General features: G+C 36.9%; 2 protein-coding genes across 3 annotated transcripts; both read left to right on the top strand.

The window, feature by feature from the left end:
- The first annotated feature begins 358 nt into the window (after positions 1–358).
- LOC119993784 (stemmadenine O-acetyltransferase-like) lies at positions 359–1,950 on the top strand. Its single transcript, XM_038841014.1, has one exon. The coding sequence runs from the start codon at positions 359–361 to the stop codon at positions 1,673–1,675; it is 1,317 nt and encodes a 438-aa protein (XP_038696942.1). The 3' UTR covers positions 1,676–1,950.
- Positions 1,951–3,112: 1,162 nt separating this feature from the next.
- Positions 3,113–16,931, top strand: LOC119993574 (ubiquitin carboxyl-terminal hydrolase 26). 2 transcript variants are annotated; one of them, XM_038840759.1, is made up of 16 exons: positions 3,113–3,242; positions 3,526–3,653; positions 5,811–5,916; positions 5,994–6,593; positions 6,844–7,099; positions 7,858–8,612; positions 9,150–9,258; positions 10,425–10,603; positions 10,944–11,228; positions 11,310–11,517; positions 12,335–12,406; positions 12,671–12,901; positions 13,315–13,578; positions 14,240–14,381; positions 15,282–15,615; positions 16,703–16,931. In XM_038840759.1, the coding sequence occupies exons 2-15, from the start codon at positions 3,536–3,538 to the stop codon at positions 15,374–15,376; spliced, it is 3,420 nt and encodes a 1,139-aa protein (XP_038696687.1). In that variant the 5' UTR covers positions 3,113–3,242; positions 3,526–3,535; the 3' UTR covers positions 15,377–15,615; positions 16,703–16,931. The 2 variants fall into 2 exon arrangements, with proteins under 2 accessions (XP_038696687.1, XP_038696688.1); XM_038840760.1 differs by lacking the exons at positions 14,240–14,381; positions 15,282–15,615; positions 16,703–16,931 and having other exon boundaries at positions 12,783–12,901; positions 13,315–13,451.
- The last annotated feature ends 1,498 nt before the right edge of the window (positions 16,932–18,429 follow it).

Genomic DNA, 18,429 nt, shown 5'->3' with positions numbered 1-18,429 from the left:
ATTGTGGGTTTTACCTTTCATGTCATGCTGACCTCTCTCTGGCGACGCCATGAGGTTCATCTAGTCGTCAAATTAGGAGTGGCTAATCTTCCTAATAGTAGATTGTCCTCATTCAAACATTCAATAATTTCGTCAAGACTCAAAGATGATAGTGAATACTTGTTCTCTTCTTTACTACTCTTATTGATTTCATGGTTAGATTCTAAAACACGTAGCACAAAAATAAATCACACAGTAGGAGTAGTTGAGCAACGACACAACCAAAAGAAAAAAAGAAAAAAAAAAGTTGAGCATCATGTATTTATATAGCCTGTATCTCACCATGTCAAGGTACCAAGGTCCCATGGATTCTTCCACAATGAAAGTCAAGATTCTTGCGAGAGAAACAATCAAGCCATCCTCACCCACTCCCAATCACCTCAAGATTTCCAAGATCTCTCTTCTGGATCAACTCTCTATGATCGAATACACTCCTTTCATTTACTTCTACCCAGCAAATGGTCACTACCATGACAATGAACGCTCAATGCTTCTCAAGATATCTTTGTCCAAAACTCTCACCCTATACTACCCATTTGCTGGAAGATTCAGAGATAACACCTCTATTGAATGCAATGATAAGGGTGTTGAGTTTGTGGAAGCTCGAGTAATCGACTGTGTTTTATCGGACATTATTCAACAACCTGACATCAAACAACTTCAAGAATTACTCCCTGTCGAGGTCGAGTCTAAAGCAGCTGCCACAGGCAGTTTACTAGTTGTTCAAGCCAACTTCTTTAAATGTGGTGGCATGGCCATTGCAATATGTCTTTCACATAGAGTTGCAGATGGACTGTCCTTTTTTACATTTGTCAACACCTGGGCCTCCATGGCCCACAACTCTGCAGAAGATCACAACGTTGTCCAACCACAATTTTCTATTGGACCATCTCTTTTTCCTCCACTGGATTCCTCATTGCCTCCCTTTGAATTTCCTAGAGGCAAGTGCATAATGAGGAGGTTTGTTTTTGATGGTTCTAGCATCGCTGCGCTTAAAGGTAGCACCGCTAGTTCAACCGTGCAAAGACCTTCCAAGGCAGAAGCTGTGACAGCACTACTTTGGAAGTGTGCAATAGCAGCATCAAGCTCAGTCCATGGAGTACTTCCGCGCCAATCTATCTGCTACCGCGCTGTAGACTTGCGAAGACGGTTTTCGCCACGTTTATCGGACTACGCAGTTGGCAACCTTTTAGCCTCAGTTGGTACGCGGATAAACGTGGAGAAATGGAGAGATCTGAACTTGAAAACCTTACTACACCAGCTGAGGAAAGCGATGCAAGAATTTAAGATCAAAGAAGGTGAAAATCTTATAGGCGAACCGAACGAAGAGACGGAGAGAAAGGAAAGTGTTCACCATTTTGCTTGCACTACTTTGCGTGGAATGCCAATGTATGAAGCAGATTTTGGCTGGGGGAAGCCAATATGGGCGAGTGTTACTAGTTTGTTGATCCCAAATATGACTTTCATACGAGATACAAGGGATGGGGATGGAATTGAAGCCTTGGTATGGTTGGGTGAAGAAGAGATGGCCATGTTCGAACGTAACAAAGAATTACTTGCTTTCGCTACTTTGGATCCTAATATTCTTCAACAGCTCCAAGGCAGCTGCAACACAAATTCCATTTCAAAACTATAGGTAATCGAGAACAACTCAGCAAACGTGTGTCTTTTGGACAAGATGCTAAGCCCAAAATCGAGCCTAGACACACATAAACTACTTGGAAATAACTGTGTCAGTTTATAATCGAACTCTCGATTTTAGGCGAGATTAGTCTAGAGAGATAATTAGTTATGTTATCGCCAAGTGGTTATTCTTTATGTACTTGTTAATGTCAAATCCTTTATTTCAAAAACTAAAGAGTAAGTGCGTGTATTATTTCAAGTGATCTAGTCGTAAAATTCATTTCTCAAACTAAAGGTGCCCTGAATGACATCCTATTACTAATTTCTCATTATGAAACTTTCCACTACCTAGCTAAAACTTGGGCAACAAAGGCATTTTATTTCCACAATTTTATAAGAATCCTTATCATTGGTATATTATCCTACCTAAATACAAGTCAAACATTCAATCAATCAAATTATAAACAGCACAAGCCTTAACCAATGACAACAAGTTGACAACACCAAAAAAGTAAGATTTGACAAAGTGAGTATATGGTGACAAATTTGATATTTGGGTGCCTTTTTTTTGCAACTCGACCTAGGGTTAAATATAAATTTTTGTCCCTCAACTATATATGTGGTTTCATTTTCGTTCTTAAATTATTTTTTCTCTTCATTTTGTCCCTCAACTATAAAAAAAAAGTACTTCGTTGATCCTCCAAAAAGTTTCGACGTCGAAAAAAATATTATATGACATCCCACTTGACAAAATTTATACACAATGGACTACATGTTGAATACACATTTGACATATTAAAAAAATTTCCGTCCCTCAAAGATTTTTTTTTTTCATTTTCGACAACAACTGTTTATTCACAAAAAATTTGTTCAGCTGCCAAAAAAATGTCCAAGTATTTTTCCTTAGATGAAGAGGGGTTGGTAAATAAGAGTAAATAACGATAAATAAAGCCTAATATCATATTATTTTCAAATACCAAATAAGATTAAATTATACATCAATTTATACAAGGATTTAATTATACATTGGATAGGAAAATTATACTATCCTATACAGAGTTTCACATGGAGCCTTAGTGTTTACTCTGCACTTTTTCATGGTAAATGATCCTAAAAAAAAATACCCCCAATTCCTTTATGGGACCAGAAATCACAATTATTCTTCTTGGGCCTTAAGAGTTCCCTTTCTAGGACAAGGCTTACGTACGAACAATTTAAAATGGGCTTTCTATTTTTCCCTATTGGGCTTTACCATTCATGGTGGGTTATCTCATACCTGTTGACAACTTGATTAAAATGGGCTTTCTATTTTTTCCTATTGGGCTTTACCTTTCATGGTGGGTTATCTCATATCTGTTGACAACTTGATTAAAATGGGCTTTATATTTTTCCCTATTGGGCTTTACCTTTCATGGTGGGTTATCTCATATCTGTTGACAACTTGACATGGTTTAGACGTTTAGTTTACCGGGGTATGCTCTGTTCGTGCAGGCTGTACAGCTTCCTCATAAGCACTGATCTCTGTTTCTCTTTGTCCTTTTCGAATTTCGCCTCTCGCTGACCTCCGGTGACGCCACGAGGTTCGTTTTCTTTGTCAAATTTGTTCATCTTTTTGACTCTCTGCTCCGTCAATTACGTTACCTCACGATTTTTTGTTTTTGTTTTTTTTGATGAAGTTCTTGTTACGAATTACGGCGTTCTGCCTTGTCTCGCGTTTAGGGTTCGATTAAATGCATTACCATTACTGTTTGTTTCTTGTGATCTTTGAATTTCCTCTCTTGATTCGAGATTATCAATGATATTTTCATCCTAAATTTTTAGTCTTTTGCATAAATCTCACAAGAAAAATTGTTGTGCTAACAGGCAATCAAGAATGGTAGAGGAGAACTTGAAAACAGAAATTCCTGTTGTTGATCTTGAAGAGAATGGGGTTTCAGAGCAGTCAAGTGACCTTGTTTCAGCGTTAGACAAGGATGATGACGAGGGCAAAGGTGATTTTAACTGTCAATGGTTTCAAAATTTCAAAAAACTTTCTCACTGAAGATGAAAGATGGTTAAAACTTCTCTTTTATGTCTGTTCCAGTTGAGAGAATTGTCAAATTTACTTAACTGATTTACTTGGTTCCAACGCAACTGAAGTGCGAAGTATCATGCATTCCCCTGTAAAATACATTAGTAGCTAGAAGCTTGGAACCATTCTGCAGGCATGATGCTTTACTCCATCTTTGTTTTTGCTTACATATCGGCTCCGTTTGGTAGCGCATATTTTTGGTAAAAATAAGCTAGCTTATTAGGTGTCAAATAAACAGTCATGTTTTGGTGATACTTTTAAAATAAGCTAGCTTATATTAATTGCAATAAGTGAATGAAGAGCGTATGACCTCCTATGAGGTGATGCAGGATCAGGAATCCTTATGAGTAGAATTTCCTACTCTAATAAGGATTGGTCATCCTGCATCATGAGGAGCTTATTTTAAGCTAGCATATTTTAGCGTTTGGTTGGGTATGGGGGCAGAGCTTATAGGTTAACGTATAAGCTAGCTTATGAGCTCCACCAAATGAACCCATAATTTTTTTGGATGAATGGTTAGACTATTGAGTCATTGTGTATGGCTTTATTTATCTTTTGTTGACTGAAGCCTCGTTTGGTAGAGCATGGCCCAGCTACCAAACATGCCGAAAAATGAAACGCTGCCCAACTGAGGGTATTTCAAAAACGCTATGTATTTTTACTCCGGCCACCCTCGCATCCTCTTCCACATTTGGCGGCTTCACGTCGTCAAGATTGACTGGTGTGGGCAAGAAATCAGAGATCGGGAGATGGCTTGGACCGATGATGGTGACAAATCCCAGCCATTTTGAAGAGTCTTCACAGCGGAGAACCTGATTACTACATAGATGAAATCATCAGAGGCATGGTCCTGGTGAGCTCCGCCAGTGAGGCTTTTTGTCAAACACCTGATATGCCATTTGATTCCCAAATACAACCAGACAGAAAATTAACCTCCTTATCAACAACCCATTTAGGTCTACAACAACATTGAAGAGTTATCAGCTGGTAAATGAAGAGTTCTCGAAGAAACCCATCAAACAGAACAAAAGACAATTCGGTCTAAGCAAAGCAACAATGGAGAAAAAGTAAAAAAAAAAAAAAAAAAAGGTTGCAGTAGGTATAGCAGAAGCAGAGTAGCATAGGATGCAAGCAAAGATGCATTCATATTTAGGGGTCTCTCACCAATCAAGGAGAGAAGCAGTACATAGTAATTGCATAAAAGGAGACAAAAGAGATAATATCTAAGGAAGAAAACAGCGTGAAGCAGCTAACATCTCTTGTTGTTTTCGCTCTGAGTGCTCTCTCATAAATCATAATCCACTTTGTTCTGTATTGGCCCCTCTCATTGGTTATTGGCCCTGTTTGTGATCTATCCTTAGATTTTGTTTGGACCTTTTGGGTTCTTTCTCACGTGAATGCCATTACTCCTATCTCACATTTGTTTTTCCTGAGCTTGGTTGCTGTGTTGGTGATGATATAACCGATTGCTTTGGATGTCATATGAGTAGGACACGTACTTATTGTTACTTGATGTGTCAAACAAGGGATGCCCCATAAAACATGATGAGTGTGCATTTCAACTTATAGTTTAATGTCCTTTTGGTAAATTACATATATATACTCTATGTGTAGGTTCAATTTTACCAGACACCTAAATAGCCTATACTCTAATGTATACTTTAGCATAAATTAACAGCATATACTTTAGCATATACTCTATCAACCATACTCTCTACCAAAGGACCCTGAGTTGTGTGAATTTGTGAATGCTCTAGTTGCTGGTTTGAATCCCCCTCCCCGACAGAAAATTAACAAAAAATGTGTCCCAAAAAATGGTGCTTTATCATTTTCTGGTTAATCTTATTCCTAACATACTTATTCCTAAATGTTATCATATTATTTCTGTTTGCACTCAAGATATTAAATGCAATAGAAGCAGGTACAAGTGTGTAAACTGTTTCATAATTCTTGAAAAAATGTTTTTTTCCTGGTTTCTAGAATTGCAAATTTTCAACTCCAAATATCTGAATTTGTGCGATTATGATCGGTGTTGAATCATCCATTGGTGTGATTTGTTTTATGTTATTTTTAATAGGCAAATCAAAGCACGTTGGCGCCAACATGAGCCGACCAAATACTCGCAATAAAAATAAAAGACTGAGACAAGGGGAGAATGAAGACGTTACTTCTGAAATTCTGAGGTATAATTACAATCTCAGGCAGAGATTAGCTCTGATGCCTTATTTCATACTCTAACCTCACTTGTTGCATCTTTCAGGAAAATTCATAGAACTGGTGAAATTACAAAGGATGATGTAAATAGGCTGTACATGATTTCGAAGCCAGTTTGTCAAGGTGGCTGCAGGGTAAATTCTAAGGACAACCCCAATTGCTTCTGTGGTTTGGCTCCACCACCCAATGGAAGTCGGAAGTCTGGCCTATGGCAGAAACTATCAAATGTTATTCAAACACTTGGTCCTGACCCCAGCATAAATCTTCGATCTTCCCCCGGCTCACCTGTTGGTTTGACAAATCTTGGTGCAACATGTTATGCCAACAGCATTCTCCAGTGCCTGTACATGAATCAATCCTTCAGGAAAGGTCTCTTCTCAGTCGAACATAATGTTCTGAAACAACATCCGGTGTTGGATCAGCTAGCCCGGCTCTTTGCACAGTTGCATTCCAGTAAGATGTCTTTCATTGATTCAGCTCCATTTATAACGACATTGGAGTTGGATAATGGAGTTCAGCAGGATAGCCATGAGTTCTTGACCTTGCTGCTTTCTTTGCTTGAGCGTTGTTTGAGCCATTCTATTGTTACAGAGGCAAGAACAATTGTTCAAGATCTTTTCCGTGGCAGTGTGTCACATGTGACCACGTATGTTTTTGTTCTACACATGCCATTTGCAGATCATCCTTTTACTCTTATGTTATTTCTTTCTATATTACAGCGATTAATCTTCAGTACAGTCACTTAAATATGTAAGCTGCTCTTCTATCATTTATAGATTAGTGGTAGTTGGTTTTTTTGCATGCTGCGGTAATTATTTGTCAGATGCATCTCTGCACACCCAGCATTATTTACATAACATTAGTTTTGATAGAGTTTGTCCTTACTTTGCATGTAGGTGCTCTAAATGTGGTAAAGATTCTGATGCTTCTTCAAACATGGAGGACTTTTATGACCTGGAGTTGAATGTCAAGGGCTTGAAGAACTTAGATGATAGTTTAAACGATTACCTTAGTGTGGAAAAGCTTCATGGAGATAATCAATATTTTTGTGAGACATGTAAAGCACGAGTTGATGCGACTCGCAGCATCAAGCTGCGCACACTTCCTGATGTCCTTAATTTTCAGCTTAGGCGTTGTGTCTTCAATCCCCAGGTAATTTTTAGCACGTTTAGGATAGCATGATGTTTTTCTTTCTTTCGCTATTACTTAGAACTTTTATAGAAAATGGATTGATTGAATGATGCATGCTGCTTACTTAGTGTAAATTGTAATGTATAGCTGTCTGTGTCATGAACTGATGAATTTTATGGGTTTTTTATCCAAAATGCTTCTGCGGGCCGGCCTACTTAGTGAAGCCCATAGGAAACTACTGGCAATTAATTTTGGGAAAGTAAAAGTATCTGAAGATTTTCTTATTGAATTTATTTTTCCATTCAAAAAAAATCTGAAGAATCAGTCCTTTGTGATGTGAACATCTACTAGGTTTTATTGATCTCTATTTTCAGTAAAAAAATTATGGGATTGCAAAAGAGCTTAATAAGATGTGGTTTAGTCACAGATACTATGGTCATTCTCTTTTTATCAGTGATTTTTTGCAATTTCATTTATTATATTTATTTTCATTTTTCAATGATTTTTTTGGTTTTTGTTTTGCGTGGTGATATGAACATTTATTGCTTGTCTTGGCTTCAGGTGGTTGTACACTTGGGAAAACACAACCCCGGGTTGTTTTTAACCTTGAAATGGTTTATGTTCTTTTCTTCTTTTTGATGATGTTCAATTTCATTTACCAATTAAATATGCTGTTTTTTTTTTCTTTTTTGAGGATTTGACCATAGCTGTAGAAAAAACCTCGCTTCTTGATGTTTGATGACCTTTCAAATGTCTTATTTATATTGATTTGTCAGTAGACTTCTACGAAGAAGAAAATCACTTCTGTGTTTTGTTTTCCTCGGCAACTGAATATGCGGAAGAGGCTATGTGAACCACATCAAGATGAATTGTTATATGACTTGTCGGCTGTGCTTATTCACAAGGGAACAGCTGTAAACAGTGGCCATTACGTTGCTCATATCAAGGATGATAATACAGGGCAGTGGTGGGAATTTGATGATGAGAATGTCTCAAACTTGGGTCTTCACCCATTCGGAGAAGGCTCTTCAAGTTCCAGTAGTAAATCTATTCATGCCGAACAGATTGTTCATCCATCTTCCAGTGAAGGATTGAATACCTTTGCCAGTGAAAATCATAGAAATGGTGTTCAGCCGCAATCATCTGAGTCTACTATTCCCCATCATTCTGAGTTTTTTTCGTCGGTAGATGCATATATGCTTATGTACAATCGTAGACATGCCAATAATGGGGAGAGGAGAAGCGAGGTGCATTCTGCCGACATTATGGAAATGGAAGTTGATGCAAATTTTTGTTGTAATGGTATTTCTCTCCCATCTTATCTGTTGGAAGAGATGAAGAAGTGTAATGCATCATATCTTGATGCTTGCCAAGAATACAAGTTAAAGAAAGATAAAGAGGAGTGTCATATCAAAGAACGGAGAGAGGAAGTGCGATCCATTCTTTCGGAAGCTCCTGTTCAATCACTTGAAGAACCATATTATTGGATTTCCACTGACTGGCTTCGCATGTGGGCTGATAACTTATCTCCACCGTAAGTGTTTGTTTTTTTTTTTTTTTTCATGATGCCATTGTGTTTATATTCGTCTGAAGTTGATGTGACCTTTATCCCATCTGTTTAAGCATCTTTGCTCTCCAATCTTGGCGTTGATGATCTTGCGTAATGATTTGTAAATTCTTGCCTTTTGTCAGTAGCGGTCTCCTTAAGATCTTTTATTTTTCGATTCATGTATTGTTATCTAATCTCTCATATCATATTATTTTCGTGATGTGGTAATGATAATGCCCATAGAGGGATGCTAACCCTTTGCACTTAGGTTTAGCACATATATCAATGCTATGAAGGTGGCCTTTTTTCTTATCTCTGTCAGCTTTGTGTGAATACAAAAAATGGTGTGGGTGCTTAAACGAAGGGAATTGGTCTGTAGCACCCACATATATATGTTGGTATGTATGTATGTAGTTATTTATTTATTTATTTATTGATTTATCTTTGCATGTTTTAATTTGATACTACTTAATGGAAACTGCTACAAGGCTTTTAATGTTATTTTTCTGTGAAACCTTGCAGTAAGATAGACAACACACCTATCCAGTGTTTGCATGAAAAGATCCCGTTATCAAAGGTTGGCTTCATGAAGCGAGTGTCAGCTGTAGCTTGGACCGAACTGTACTCTAAGGTTTGTTGTATTTGATTTGTTACACTTGTTCTACATGGATTTTAGCCTTACTTATGTAACTATTGTTTTCTGATTCATTTGACACTGAACTGCACGTCACTTGGTATTAAATACTTGAATTTTAAATATAAAGGAATGTTGTTTATTTCCAAATTCCATTCCATTATTACTTAAACTTTTAGTATGCAAATTTTACATGCTTTCACATAACGTATAATTATGTAGTTGTGGCTACAATTCAATCGTATTTGATATGTGCTTATATGATTCTATTGATGAATTCCCAGATGGTTCCGAAAACCTTTTCCTAAAGTAGATTGGACAAATCGTTTCTAATTAATTTATATTAAGAGAGAAATGTCCCACATTGTCTAGTTTGGGTGAATTGTATGTGCATATATGCGATACCCTCGCCTCTCTCTAATAGGTCGTTTTAGGGAGAGTGTATGAGCCACTATAAGCAAAATTTAACATGGTATTGAAGTGGACCCCTAGTGATGTGTTCTTGGATGACCGTACCTCCACCTGTTTCTTAGGCCATGGTTTGCTTGTTTGTTGCACTTGTTGGGCCTTTGGACTAGTGAAGGAGAGTGTAAAGTGAAAAAGTCCCACATCGTCGTTTGGGTGATTTGTATTTGCATATATATGGTACCCTCTCCTCTATCTAGAAGGCCACTATAAGTCAAATTTAACAATTTCATCAGAGATATTTTCTCCAAAAATATTTCTATCCATATCCATAATAATTTTCTCCTGTATGTGCTTTTTTGAACCCTTCTTGGAAGTGATGTGTTTGACTTTTGTTTATCATGGAGGCTATATAAATATTGTAATCTTTAAGTTGTAACTGTTATTTCGTTTCCTTTGGAAATGGAGAATAGCTTCGTTGTTCATAATAGATCCAATGGAATTTTCATTTTCCAACATTTTCCTAGAACAGCGTTGAATCCTTGTAAGATGGCTTGGAGATATAGACCAATTGCTAGCTTTGCATAGAACAATTGGAATGTAATATCTCACCATCTCATTTTTGCCCTTCATTAGATCCTCTTATTCCCCATACTCATCCATTAGATTTTTATCAGTTGTGTTTCTGTATTTTTCTCCTGTTTTCTATTCACGTCCTGTTATTATTGCTGATGATTTTGGGTCAAATCCAAATTCAGTATGATGGGGGGCCAGAGCTGTCCAACAATGACCATTGTAGGGATTGCCTAATTGATAGGGCGCGTACTATGGTATCTGCTGACAGCTATAGGGATCGCAGAAAGCTAATGGTTGATGTTGCAAAGGATGCACTTGCAATAAATTGCCTGGACGGAAGATATTTTGTATCTAAGCCATGGTATGGTTTCTCATCTTGTTCCTTTCCTCAGTGTTTTCTCCTCAGCCTGCCATGCCAAAAACCTTCTTTTCTCATAAGTTGACCGACAAGGATACTTGATAGCGTAGTGGTTTACCCTGAGATTGATGTTCCCTAGACTCATTGAAACCAATAGAATGGTTACGTTTTTATCTTCTTTTTTTGCTTTTCATAATCTTTTGCTACTTCAACTCCTCTCTCTCTCGTTGTCTCTCTCTCTTGAGGATTTTCTTATTAAATTTCTTTTTCCTTTCAAACAAACCTTGTCAATTTTAGGTGTTTATAGTACTTTTATGGTGCGACTTACTGGTTATTTTCATAGGTTGCAACAGTGGGTTAAAAGAAAGATCATTGATGCTCCCTGTGAAGCTGATGCGGGCCCAATAGTTTCCATTACATGTCCTCATGGGCAACTGATGCCTGAGCAAGCAGTTGGCTCTAAGCGAGTGCTGGTCCCTAGCAACCTCTGGCTCTTCTTTTATGAAGATGCCATTGCAGTGAGACCTGATGATAATTGTGGCTTTCTAAATTTTACTTCAGATTGTCTTGAGTGTCCCCAATGCAGTGGTGAACTTTCAGAAGTTGCATGCTTAGAGGATTCCTTGAGGTATTTATGCTTTATTTAAATGACATGGATCTTATATACCTGCATTGTTTAGTTAACTTACAGCTAGCATCCGTCTTGTAGGGAAGTGAAGCTTAAACAGCGCCATAATCATGAAAAACTAGCTACAGGAAAAAGTATTCCTCTATCAGTGAATTGCAAGAATTACTTAGTGCCCTCTTCTTGGCTGACAAAATGGAGGAACTACATTATTGCAAGCGGAAAGAATATTGCTGCCCATGCTGAACCTGAAATTCTTGATGGTGTAATTGATTCACTGAAATGTGAAAAGGTAACTTGCACCCTTGAATGCCTGTTGTTAAATCAAATTCTGGCACTGTTGGAAGACATACTTCATGAGGGATTGAGTTTCTGTCAATTGTAAATTATTTTTAATGTTCTGAATCCTTGATCGTTAAGACACCAAGAAGTATAATGTGAATAAACACTGGACTGCTATTGATCAGTGCAGCACTTAAATTTACCCCTCATTGTCCATGGAACAAATATATGATTGTTCGAATATTATAAAGGTGCAGGAAAAAGGGAGAAATGTGTTTTTTTTCCCTCTTTCGTCAACCCTGGCAACTAATTGCATGCCAAAAAACAAAGAATTTAAAAACTTTTGTGGATTGATGTAAGAGCAATTTCGTCTTGTTTGCTCTTTAAAGCCTGCATTTATGGGTTCAGCTGAGTGAGTGTTATTCCTAATGGTGTGTCCTAAAAACAAATCATCTGTACTAGTCCTTTGGGCAGTCCTTGCGGTTTTTCTGGTCCATGAGCCAATATTTCTTTGTGACTCGTATAAGTTTTCTTAAAAACGATGATCTTGCACAAATATGCATGAAACTTTGTTATGAAATTGACTTCCATAAAACATGGTCATCCAATGGTGCTTCCAGGCAGTTTATGAATGAGCTGGATGTATGATACCTGCATGTATTTGACACTTTTTTTTGTCCATCTACTCGTGTTTTGAACCCTTATTTTATTATGGAAGGATAATTTTCATAGATTTCTGGTTACTCTCTTTTAGCATGTTCTTAGATTTCAATCAGTATATTCCGTATAGTTCTTATAGTGACTTTTTTCTTTTGTACTCTAACCAGCATTTACAGCTCCTAGAAAGGCCTCCTGATCTTGTTTGCAGGCGAGGTTCAATTTTCCAGAAGGGTTCTACGGTAAGTATTTTTGTATGTGAATACAACTATGTTCACCCATTGTGTTACCTTGCTTGTCTATGCACATGGTCTTTTCTTCCTTTTAAAAGCTACTGGTGCTAATATTGTTTTTTTCCTGATTTTTCCTGCTGGTGATGCAATTTTTTCCCATAACTTCAAATTCTACATAAATGAGATTTTCAAGTCAACGTTGCAGGGAGCTTTTTGGAGTAATTTCCACATGATTTATTTTTAAATGCCTTTGTTCTTTTTTCTGTATTCTAGACAGATGGATTAACAATAATTAGTGAGAATGATTGGCAATGCTTCTGTGAAGAGTGGGGTTGTGCAGAGGAGAAAGGCATATCTGCAATAATTGAAATTAGCAATGCTGCAGGAACTAAATTGCCTGGGACCTCTGAAGAGATCCCAGTATGTGAGGATCATCTGATTCCTAATGATGAAGTAAATAATGAGATTGAGTATGGACAGCCTGTCATAAGGACCTCGCCAGAGGTAACTCCAATTTTATATATGCTTATTCATGCTGTGTGGTAGAGATTTTTTTTCCACCCTGTCCCTTAGAGTATGTTCTTATCTAAACTTAAGTTACTTGCCATATAGGCTAGTTCATTTCTGGAAAATCTATTTTTAACTTCATTTTCAAAACATAATGCGTGGAAAATATTCTGGAGATTTATGGTTGCTGATCCAAATCATAAAATTGATACAATATGATAGGTTTGATGTGGATGTGGATCTCAATAACTGTTTCCCAGAGTCATTCAACAAAATTTTACATGCACCTATTACATCTTAGAATTTGTTAAGTTTTGTAAACCCGCATATGATGAGCATTCATATCTACTAAAAAAGCTTCCCTTTTTTTTTTTTTTTGCATTCTAATGTGATGTCATTAATTTTTCAAGATATGTGAGGATTGCATTGGTGAGAGAAAGAGCCATGAGTTGATGCAGAAACTTAATTATAGCAATGAGGACATATACGTTGTCCTTGTGCGTGGCAAGGAACCTCCAAGATCAATCTTAGAAGCATCGGAGACTGCTTTTGAGCCAGATCGGCGAGTCTCCAAGCGCTTCCGCAAGACCAGCAATGGGAGTATGATAAATTTAAAGGTTTCTGGTTCCACGTTACTGTATCAGTTGAAAATGATGATATGGGAATCTCTTGGGGTATGTGGCATTGACAAAACACACATAGTTACCTGAATTTCAATTTTTCAGTGATTGTTCGATGCTTTGTGTTCGTCACATATGCTTGTGAATGTAAGATAATTTTGCAAAAATGGATGATTAAGAAGGGAAAATTCTGGGGGACTATAACATTGTTCTTGTTTCCTTCAGTTTAAAGGACACGAATAGTATTGAAATATTAAAATTGCGTGTTGATTGAAATAAGTAGGAGTTTCTTGCCCCCTTATGGTGTGGATAAGTTTGCCAGGTCTAGTAAACTCTTGTTTTTGTCTCAGTAGCATGAAAAAAAAAAAAAAAACCACCACACACACACACATTTCACTTTTATTGACGCTTAGGGTTAGGGGCCAATTCAAGTGCTCGGGGTTTATCTGTGCAAAGCATAGGTTTACCTCATTTCAAAGGAACGGAAAAAAAAAAAAAAAAAGAAGTAGTTTTTTAAGACAGTATTCTTGCTTAGATTTCTGGGTGTTCCTGTTTGAGCTAAACACGATATTAGAATGTGAATTGGTGAGGGGAAGGTTTTAGATTTATTATGACATAGCTATCTTGCATTGCATATGCCTCTGCAGACTGTGGTTCTTGGATTAGCTATTATCTGGTGCCTATGGGCATGTTATAACTGAGTCACTGCTTGCAGATTGTTAAGGAAAACCAAATATTACACAAAGGTTTAAAAGTTATTGATCAAGAAGGTGCTACTCTTGCTGACTTAAATATTTTCCCTGGAGATAAGATTTGGGTGCAAGATTCCGAAATTCATGCTCACCGTGATATTGCAGGTAATTAATGCATATTTTAACGAAGTGTATGTGGGTGGTTATTTCATTTCTTTTCAGCCGGAAGGCAGTGATCTTTTCTGAGTGAAATATGAAACACAGAATCTGAATAAGAATCATTGTAAAAAAGTAGATGTGTCCATTGAAGGAAATTTCTGCAACTGTGGCTTCAAATATGAACATCGAACCGTTGCAAATTCCCAAAGATATGATGTCATTAATTTTGATGGTGATGTCATAGGGAAACAAATAGTTGAGAGAATCTTTCATTGGGAAAAATGGCCACAATTTTCTTTATTCGTTTAGTATAGCATATGCTTCTTGTAGCAATGTATGTACAGATCACTGTCGTGGGGGAACTGTTGAAACTAAGTTCACAATAGTGCTTTTAAATGAAATACCATGGGGGTATAGGAACAACACGGATGATCTTAGGGAATACAAAAGGGGGGTGAAACTTCACGATGTTGCTTCAATAAGAGTGTATATAACATTTTTAGATGGAACAAGCTACATTTGGCTATATTTATGAAACTCTCATAATTTCCTTTTGAAGTTGTTACCCTTTTGTGGCGGGGAAATAAAAAGGGCTGAATTTACTACTTATTGATTGGTTCATACAATGTCCGTGTGATTTAGAGCCCATAACTATTCTCTCGTGCTTACTAATGATCGACATAGGTGTCGTTTTATGTGTTAGAATTAATCATTGAAATTAAACAAGGCATATGAAGGAATGTGATAAGAAGGGAAAACTGTAAATAAATGAGAAAATACTAAATTTTGTCTTACGCCATGTTGAATTTTGCTTCAAGTAAGACCAATTTTATTGTATGCTTACCAGCTTTTTGAGCTACTCAATCTTAATTAGCCTTTTAATTTATTGATTCTAATACCACACAGATGAGCTTTCTGATGACAAAATGAAGGGCCAGCATACTGAGGAAGGGTTTCGGGGGACACTATTGACAGCAAATACTTCTTCCCGAGTTGTTTAATAATTCTTGAGTTAGCTGATATTTTGAAAAACATAGCATCCAAAGTAATTGTGTAGATATAAGTAATAGGCGAACATGTGCCCCAGTAGTAGAATTGCAGGGGTGCAACTAGAGATCACAAGTTCAGTCTTGGAAACAGCCTCTCCACTACGGGAGCCTTGTGCGCGGGCGTTGTTTACCTTTTTTGACTATAAGTAATTGGAAAGGACCATTGTTGAATCTTTTCCCTAATCTTGAAGGTAAGGGTAATTTGATTTCTAATTATATTAGGGTATATAATAAAATTTTGATTTTTCTTAATGTTTTGATATGTATGCTTACATGGTTAATCTACTTGTTATGTTCTATTTGCACTCAAATAGTTATTAAAAGAATATTTGTGTGATACTTTATAGTTGATTTAACATTGAAGAAGTTGTCCAATTAGGATTCCTTTACCTCATTTGATGCTCTTTAATATTTTGGGGATTTGCAACCCTACAAAACTTTAGCTACACTTTTTTCCCCTTGTAGGTATATTTTTTTTTGCAAAAGTATATGGACAGTGTTTCCATATGCACCACGTGAAGATCACATTCGACTTGTATTTGATGTTTTCCCCTGTTTTTGCTACATGTATACTATTCATTTTATTTCTTCGAAATTTTTTAATCATCTAATGGAATTGAGTTCTGAAGGACTTCGAATAAGCTCTAAACTGATGTGTGTGATAGTTTTTAGGGTATGATATTTCTCAATTAACTGCTTTAGATTATGGATAGTTTAACAGCATAATAGAAGTGAAGTTAATAAGCTTTTGTACTGCAGGATGTAAGTGTGGGCTAAGCTAGATATTGTTCTAGGAAGACACAACTGTTGAATCCACTAGGGGCTCCATGAATATGCAAGGAATTCTTACTTGGAACTGACTCTTCTTTTCTATCCAATTTAGCTCTAGAAGTTCAAAATCCATGATGGATTGGGTAGGAAGTAGCAGTATAGGCAGATGACTTAGTGAACTGAGTTTAAGCGGTTTGTTGGTTATGCAGAATTAACCATCTAACAAGCTGTCTACGTCAGGCTAGTGCCGATAGAAACTCGTGCCCTTTTTTTACTTCCATGCATGTGCTTCCTTTCAATATGCACAAATGGTTTATTCTCAGTAAGAGGTGCACATTTTAACATGCAAATTCAGCCATTCAGGTCTATTCTTTTACATCAGTACTCCAGTATTTATTCTAAATACAGTTCTCTGATATTGATTACTAAGAGCTTTGCATTATATATTTGTTCCCTTTGAAACATTTGGTCTCTGATTAGTGGCTTTTTGTCGTCGTTGTTGTGCAGAGCCAGTTGCTATACTTGGAGCTTTGTGGACTTTCTCTACTTTGAAATGCTGGTTCATTGTGTATACGAATAGCCTGCAGCATCTCTGTAACATTTGTGAATAGATGATTTTCCTAGTGACCTACTTTTTGTGGAAAAAAAAGAAGGAAAATGCGTCTTTTTTTTCAGGTTTCCTGCTGTGCCAAACTTCTTTTGAGATTTGATTTCAGCGCTTTTCACTTGGGACCTATCTGTCTCTGTCTCGGTTGTTACTGTGGCTTTCTTATGTTGGCCGATTGCTTGCATGGGAACACTGGATGGTGGTTCCTTGGACGAAATCATGTCACCATGGTTAAACATCTCTTGGATATAGCATTTTAAGAGATTTGATGGATCGTAAATTGTATAGAATCTGCTGGCGGTTTCAAGGGTTCAAGAGGAGTTTTCTTGACTAACTGCAGATAAGCTGCGTCCCTCAACAAGAGGTAAGACCTGCGTCCTTCCAAAATGTGTTACAAGCCACTCATTCCATTGTGTCTCAACGGGAATGCTCTTTCTGTTGTCCCTAGAATCACAACATTGGGAAACCTGCATTTGACACAGAGGTGCATTGCGCAACCGCCGCAACAGACCGTTAGAAGCGTATACTGTTCACAATAGACTTTTTATTTCAGTACGCTATGAGATGCAATTTACATAGAGAATACTTGTGAATAAATATGGGCTAATGTGTAAGCTGGGCTTAAAGAGCAAACGAATTGTTACTTACATTACAGGCTTACAGCTGGGCCGCAACGAAAGTCCATATTTTTGCAATTTCATGTGTCTCAATCTTACAAGAACCGTGTTGGACATCGACCGTGCGAGGGATTGGGTTTTTGGTTCAGCTAATGGGTCATCGATCGGATTGCATGCTTAATTAAAAATTATATACATTAATTTTAAAAATAACTATCTTAGTAATATCATATGATTATCTATAAAAAAAATCTAAGAAATTAGAAAATCAAGTTCACTTTACATATTTAATACGGAACAATAGGACATATAAAAATAGTGTTTCACATCGTAAATTAACCATACAAAACAATAATTCAAAATTCAAGTTTTGAAATATTGTTCGGTTTTATCAACATTGTTCGACGGTTTTTAAAAAAAAACTGCCTGTTTCACCGATTATTCCAAGCTCAATCGCTTAGTTGGTATTTTAGTTATATCATATTGACTTGGTAACCGTTTCACCGGTTTTACGGTTCAATAGGCCAGCAAGATCCGATTTTTATAACATTCAAAATTTTTACAATTTCGTTCGTTTGTTGAGGATACATTGATTAGGAGTGGATTGGGGCCCATCGGCTTGTACAACTATTACACTCAAGCCACTAGTTGAAGTGGTAAGATTGGTGTGTATCACTCTGGTGAATAGGGTTCGAATATCCCCTCCCCGTTTTAGGAATAAAAAAAAAGAGCTTGTGCAACTATTAACTACTAATAATTAAATAGGTATGAAAGCACAAAAGGATCCAAAGAAAGGAATATGGCACTCCTTTCTTGGAATTTTCTCCATTAAAATACAGAAAAGACCTTGGACCCATATCGCACCAACGGGGAACAATACTAACAATTAAAGGACGCATATACCTGCCCTTAAAAAGACGTTATCCTTGAACTTTAGTTTTTTTTAGTAAGTAGAGTGGGAGATTCGAATTTGATTACCATCAAATATGAGTCCTTTTTTTTTTTTTTGA

This window comes from Tripterygium wilfordii, chromosome 23 (genome assembly GCF_013401445.1).
Source record: "Tripterygium wilfordii isolate XIE 37 chromosome 23, ASM1340144v1, whole genome shotgun sequence".
In the NCBI taxonomy this organism is placed as follows: Eukaryota; Viridiplantae; Streptophyta; class Magnoliopsida; order Celastrales; family Celastraceae; genus Tripterygium; species Tripterygium wilfordii.
This window is presented reverse-complemented; position numbering and strand designations above follow the sequence as displayed.